At 42.0% G+C, this 6,954-nt stretch overlaps 1 protein-coding gene across 2 annotated transcripts in view; it reads left to right on the top strand.

The window, feature by feature from the left end:
- Positions 1-212: 212 nt before the first annotated feature.
- LOC121290637 (kinesin-like protein KIF13B) overlaps positions 213-6,954 on the top strand; it is a 147,552-nt gene continuing 140,810 nt past the window's right edge. For both annotated transcript variants that reach the window (XM_041211348.1, XM_041211338.1), the window contains exon 1: positions 213-649. In XM_041211348.1, coding sequence (XP_041067282.1) covers positions 595-649 — 55 coding nt within the window. In that variant the 5' untranslated portion in view covers positions 213-594. The remainder of the gene's footprint in view (positions 650-6,954) is intronic.

Below are 6,954 nucleotides of genomic sequence, written 5' to 3'. Positions count from 1 at the left end.
CTCCGGAAGTTGCCGATCCATGCACTCCCTCCGGAAGTTGCCGAACCTTTGCACTCCCTCCGGAAGTTGCCGATCCACGGCGCTCTCTCCGGAAGTTGCCGATCCTCGGGGCCCTCTCCGGAAATTGCCGACACCTTCCGAAGGCTCTCCCACACCTCCCGCCCACCCCCCCCCCCCCCCGCCTCCCCCCTCCCTCGTCCGTCTGTGTGTCTCCGGCCGATGCTCGATGCTGCCGGCTGGAGCTTGTAGCTGTCATGGCGAAGAGCCATCGCTTCAAAGTCAGGCAACGAAACAGGTGAAACACCGCGAGGAAAACGGGGGAATACGGAGAAGGAGGAGAGGGGGACATAAAATAAGAAAAAAAAAAAAAAGAACAGCTCAGAAAAATAAACTGGTCAATAAAAAGTTTGGAGGAGGGATGTGAGGCGTCGAGTTGGAGAGTCCCGGGGTCGTCGCTGTCCGTTTGTCCGCCCGTGTCGACGCTTTAAATCTCCCCCGACCCTCCCCCCTCGCTGTGAATTATTTTGAAACGGAGGGAGAAATAAAAGTTTTATTTTCCGAGGTGGCGCTTCGAGCCTCATCCTGTCAGGCAACATGTCCGAGTCCAACGTGAAAGTAGCCGTGAGGATTCGTCCCCTCAACAGACGAGGTAAACCCACCGGGCATTCTTATCACTAAATACATGTTGTTCAGGTTTTTAAATGATATTGTTAACCCGCCCCGATTTGGAAATATTAATGCTGGGGTTTGGGTTGGGGGGGTTGGGGGGGTGGGATTTTTACAAACTTGTAATTCAAGAGCTCGCTCTCATCAAAGTTTGGGCTCCCTGCATGTATATAATTAAAGTATTAAAATCGCTTTTCATAAATATTTTATCTGCCTTCTGATGTTCTGCTGACGGGTTTCCAGAATCAAGAGGTGATTGTGTTACAGAACTGATTCTTGGCACTTGTTAAAAATCGACAAAATAAAAATCAACAAGTCTGGGTTCCCTCCCCTCCTCCCCTCAAATTCTGTCTTGTGCCCCCAGTTAACTAGGTGCAGATGTACTTGCGCCAAGTTGGTTTCTTTTTTTATCTCCTTCCTTGTTTATTATTGGGAGCTGGTGTTTTATATATATATATATATATATATATATATAAAAGTTAAATTCGGAAGGTGTGGGGGGAGGAGGAGGAGGAGGGAATCAAGGTCAGGGTGAGTCACTCAATGAATAAAATGGGTAAGGTGTTCTTGACTTAACTGAGGATCACCTGTTGATGCGATTCAGTTGCTCAAGGGCTTTAGCCTTGAAGGGGGCTTCTCTTTTGCGATTTGATTTTAGTGTGTTCACATCCCTTTTCCTATTTTCAGTTTAAATTATGGAAGTTGAAGCAACTGTAATTCGCAGTTTGCACGGATTTCGCGTTCAGGATTTTTTTTTTCAGCAGAAGTTATTAGCAATAGTCAGCTTTGATGCAGTGCCAGTTAAATGTTTGTTTTCTGTTTAATTTTTAACACAAGGAATCTCTTCAGGATATTCAGCAGCTTTTCTTTTGAATGCGATGGACATGCAGTTCCTCAGTTGACCAGAGCTGCTTTGTGCTCTGAAGGGGGACTTCCTGCATTGCTCTTTTTAATTTTTTTTGTCTCTTAATTAAACCCCGCAAGGAGACAATGGGCTACCTCAGTGTCATCAATTCAAAAATCTAATCCTTTTTAGAGGGGCACAGCTAATAAAAGCACAAACCATTTTAAAAGAAGGAAACTTAAATGAAATAGTCTTGCCATCCATGTCAATTTTGCAGCAATGCCAGCTTGCATTTATATAGCATCTTTAAGTAGTAAAGCCCCCTGAGGAGCTTCGAAGGAGCATTATCGAACAAAATCAACACTACACTCCAGCCTGTGCGGTGCCTACTGGTCATGGAAAGCTTTGAGGCTTTTTGTACCCTCTGTCCATTTTTTTACTCCCCCATTCTAGTTCTGAAGGTGGTAATCATTCTTGTGGTGTAGTTTCACTGGTGCTGTGAGCGTTTTGGCGGCTCAACCAAGCTCAGCATAAATGGCGATGCTGTCGGACAGTTCCACAGTGGGGAGCAATACAGCCCAATCTGTCTTCATAGCTGGGCGTAGACTAGGAACCCTGATATTTTTCTTGCCCTTCCATGACTAATCCATGTAGATGAATTCCATTTTGAGCAGTGAGTTAATCGCTCAGCCATTAGGGAGATAGTAAAATAAATAGTTGTCAATAACTGATTTCTTAAAAATGAGTTTATACAACGATAGATGATAGTTACTGCTATGTATGATGCAGGATAATATGCATCGTAATTTGTTGCAATTAGTGTGGGATTAGTGGCATACCTCATAATTTTAAACCAGTAAAAATAATAGTACATTGTTATGATCCTAGGCCAGATCCCTAAGTTGTTGGTAAGATCAGTTAGGGACCAATAATGTCTTGTTTAAAGTAAACAAAGTTTAAGCTTCATGGCACTTGCTCAGTGAAGAAAGCCACAAGATTCCACAGGCTTTGAGCAAACAAAAATGAGCTTTACTATACTAGGTCAGAAAAATAAAACAATTTATAATACCCATCCTGAATATTGCTGAAAAAAAGAGACGTGCTATCAAAACTTTTAATCTTGCGCTCATCAGGACAGCTTGCAAGAAATTATCAACAGTAAAGGGGAACAACAATTTATACTACATGAGAAGAGAGTTATTGGTTAGCAAGTGTACTGTGCTGGAGGCAGAAGGAACATGTCCACACATGAACACCTTTTTCAACTAAAAAGCTTGGGGAACGATAATTCCTTGGTTCATTCCCCGAGGTCAATGCCTTTCTTCTCATGCAGTATAAATTATTGTCCCCTTTACAGATGGTAATTTCTTCTGGGCTGTCCTGATGGTGCAAGGTGAAAAACTTTGATAGCGTGCCTCTTTTTTTCAGCAATACTCAAGCTCTGTCCTACCAAACAAGTATTAATATCTATGTTATATTTTAATATTTAGAGTTAATATGAGGTACATATGAATCAACAGGAAAACTGGTCGAACACACCACATTAAGTGACAGATGCGACCAAAACAGATTCCACAGATTTCTTAACAAACCACCCCAACGTCAGTAAGACTGTGAGTCAACCAATCTCACTGAAACCCCACCTCTCTCACAGGCATTTCAGTCTTCACCTCAAAAATCTCACCTTTGAATTCTCTTCAAAAGTCGCTCCAACTTGAATGAGTTTAACAATAGCCCACCTCACAGGGTTTCAGTCTTGTCTCCTGAGATTCTGTTTCCCTGGATTCCTGAGTACTTGTTCAAGCACCCAGCTCACAAGTACAACTTCAGCTCTTGGGCCATGCCAAGCAGAACACACTTACTGCAAAGTGGTACCTTTGCTCCAACGGCCCGCAGCATGGAGTCACCAACCTTTGGCTACCTTCTTGGATCTTCAGGGCTTCCCTTGAGGCCTCTTCAAATACCAACTTAGATGGCATCAACAACAGCCCACCTCGCAGGTTTTCAATCTCGTCACCCAAAATTCAGTTCCCCTGGATTCCTGAGTGTGCACCAAATGACGAGCACAGTTTCAGATCTTTGGTAATGCTGAGCAGAACACTACTGTTCCAAAGGGGTACTGCTGCCCCAAAGGCCCGCAGAATGGAGTCACCAACCTTTGGCTGCCTTCTTTACTTAAAGTCTGCTCCCCTGCAGCCTCTTTCCTGTTTGGAGCCTGTTTCTCTTCTCTCTTTTTTCTTAACTGGCACCTATTTTTGATCCCTACCTGGGACTTCTTTCTCCCTGTCCCCGCTCCCCTTTTTGGGACCTCTCCCTGTCCCCTGCCTGGGACACTACTTCTCGATGGTGCTCCACTCCTGGTCACCTGACTTGGATTTTCTCACTCTTTTTCACTATTTATGCACAGATGCACTGGCCCAAAGAACTTAAAGATGGGGATATGCTGAATTGCAGCGATGCAGCCCCTCCTGGGCTGTGCACGTGCAGCAAGTCCAAGTTTTGTCGGGACTTCGGGGTGAGATGAGAAATAATTATGGCAAGAAGTCACTTGTAGGAGTGATGCACAGGCCTCCTACACGTTAGGACAGAGTATAAAGGAAGAGGTAATGGGAGCTTGTCAGAAAGATACAACGATATCATCGGCTATTTTAATCTACATATAGAAAAAATCAAACAGGCAAAGATAATGTAGATGAGATCATAGAATGTTTTCGAGATAGTTTCTTAGAACAGCACCAGACAGCAGGGCATACCAAACCTGGTATTGTGCAACGAAATAGTATTAATTGATGACCTCATAGTGAAGGCACCCCTAGGTGGCAGTGATTATATGATTGAATTTTACGTTTATTTTGAGGGAGCGAAGAGTGGGTCTGAGACTAGTATTTTAAACTTAAAAAAGAGCAATTATGAGGGCATGAAAGCGGAGCTAACTAAAGTGAACTGGCAAATGAGATTAAGGGGTAGGTCACTAGAGATGCAGTGGCATACATTTTAAAGGGATATTTCAGAATATACAGAATATATTCATTCCAATGAGAAAGAAAACTCCCAAGTGGAGGGCCCACCATCTGTGGTTAACTAATAAAGTTAGAGATAGTATCAAACAAAGAAAAAACATTTAATTGTGCTAAGATGGGTGGTAGGTCAGAAGTGGACAGAATATAAAGAACAGCAAAGAATGACAAAAATATTAATAAGGAGGGAAAAATTAGAGTACAAGAGAAAGTAGTTAGAAATATAAAAACAGTAAGATTTTCTACAGATATTTAAATAAGAAAAGAGTTAAAAAAGTGAGCGTTGGTCTGATAGAAAATGTGCCTGGGGAATTAATAATGCAAAATAAGGGGTTGGCAGATGAATTGAATAGGTATTTTGCATCGGTCTTCACTATAGAGGATTCAAGCAACATCCTAGCTGTAAATCAGGAAATGGAAGTGAGGGAGGCACTCGGGAAAATCACTATCACCGGGGAAGTGGTATTGAGCAAATTGTTGGAGCTGCGGGTTGGCAAAAACCCAGGTCGTGTTGGACTTCATCCTAGGGTCTTGAAAGAAATGTCTGTTGAGATAATTGTTGCGTTGGTTATAATTTTCCAGAACGCTGTAGATTCAGGGAGTAAATTAGAAAATAGCAAATGTAACACATTTATTTAAAATGCAGGGGAGACAGAAAGCAGGAAACTATAGGCCAGTTAGTTTAACATCTGTCATGGGCAAAATGTTAGAAGTTATTATTAAAGATGTTATGGCAGGGCACTTAGAAAAATCCAACAGAATCAGGCAGAGTCAACGTGGGTTTGTGAAAGAGAAATCATGGTTAACCAATTTATTGGAGTTCTTTGAAGGAGTCACATGCTGTTGATAAAGGGGAACTGGCGGATGTAGTGTACTTATATTTCCAGAAGGTATTTGATAAAGTGCTACGTCAAAAGTTATTGCAGAAAACAAAATCTCATGGTGTAGGGGGTAACATATTGGCATGGATAGAAGATTGGCTAGCTAACAGGAAACCGGGTAGCCATAAATAGGTCTTTTTCTGGTTGGCAGGATGTGATGAGTGGTGTTCCACAGGGATCAATGCTGGTGCCTCAACTTGTTACAATTTATATAAATGACTTAGATGAATGGACTGAAGAAGGTATGGTTGCAAAATTTGCTGATGACACAAAGATAGGTAGGAAAGTAAGTTGTGAAGAGGATGTAGGGAGGCTCAAAATGATGTAGGTTAAGTGTGTGGGCAAAAATCTCCAAATGGTGTATGATGGGGGCAAATGTGGAATTGTCCATTTTAGCAGGAAGAATAAAAAAGAAGCATATTATCTAAATGGTGAGAGATTACAGAGCCCTGAGATGCAGAGGGATCTGGGTGTCCTATTACATGAATCACAAAAGGTTAATATGCAGGTGCAGCAAGTAATTAGGAAAGCTAATAGAATGTTAGCATTTACTGTGAGGGTTATTGAATACAAAAGTAGGGAGGTTAGGCTTCAGTTATACAGTGCACTAGTGAGACCACATCTGGAGTACTGTGTACAGAATTGGTCTCATTCAAGGAAGGATGTAAATGTATTTGAAGCAGCTCAGAGAAGGTTTACTAGACTAATACCATAAATGGGTGGGAAGTCTTATGAGGAAAGGTTGGACAGGTTAGGCTTGTGTCCACTAGAGTTTAGAAGATTAAGAGGCAACTTGGTTGAAACCTTTAAGATCCTGAGGGGTCTTGGCAGGGTGGATGTGCAGAGAAACTTTCCTCTTGTGGGAGAATCTAGAGCTAGGGGTTATGGTTTAAAAATAAGGGGTCGCTCATTTAAGACTGATGAGAAGAAATCTTTTCTGAGAGGGTAGAGTGGCTTTGGAACTCTCTTCCTCAAAAGAGAGTGGAAGCAGAGTCTTTGAATATTTTTAAGGCAGACCTAGATAGATTCTTGATAAACAATGGGATGAAAGGTTATTGGGGGTAGGCAGGAATGTGGATTCTATGTTACAGTCAGCTCAGCCAAGATCTTATTGAATGGCAGAGTAGGCTTGAGGGGCTGAGTGGCCTATTCCTGCTCCTTGTTTGTATGTCCATATGTATGACTTGGAATTCCTGACTTCTGTGGCCAACATTAAAGTAAGTTTGGGTTTTATAACAGCATCCCAAAATGTCACTTAGGAATCTACAATTCCCTGTTCTATTTTGGATGATTTTATGTTTGTGGAACCTATATGGCATAGTGCTTTTGCAAGGGTTTCTCAGTGTGGTATCCAAAGAATAGCTGCAGTCAGATGCATGACAAATTGGAAAGTTTGCAAACAAATTGTGTGTTGTTTTCTGTCTTGGTAAAACTGAGTCAGCATCCCTTCCTGACAAATGTTGACTGTGATCTTGGCCAAATGACTCCTTTGTATGGGTCCTAAAGTCCCTTCAGTTACAAGCATCCTATGCTTTGGTTTGAAAAT

The sequence above is a fragment of the Carcharodon carcharias genome, chromosome 2 (assembly GCF_017639515.1).
Source record: "Carcharodon carcharias isolate sCarCar2 chromosome 2, sCarCar2.pri, whole genome shotgun sequence".
Classification (NCBI taxonomy): Eukaryota; Metazoa; Chordata; class Chondrichthyes; order Lamniformes; family Lamnidae; genus Carcharodon; species Carcharodon carcharias.
This window is presented reverse-complemented; position numbering and strand designations above follow the sequence as displayed.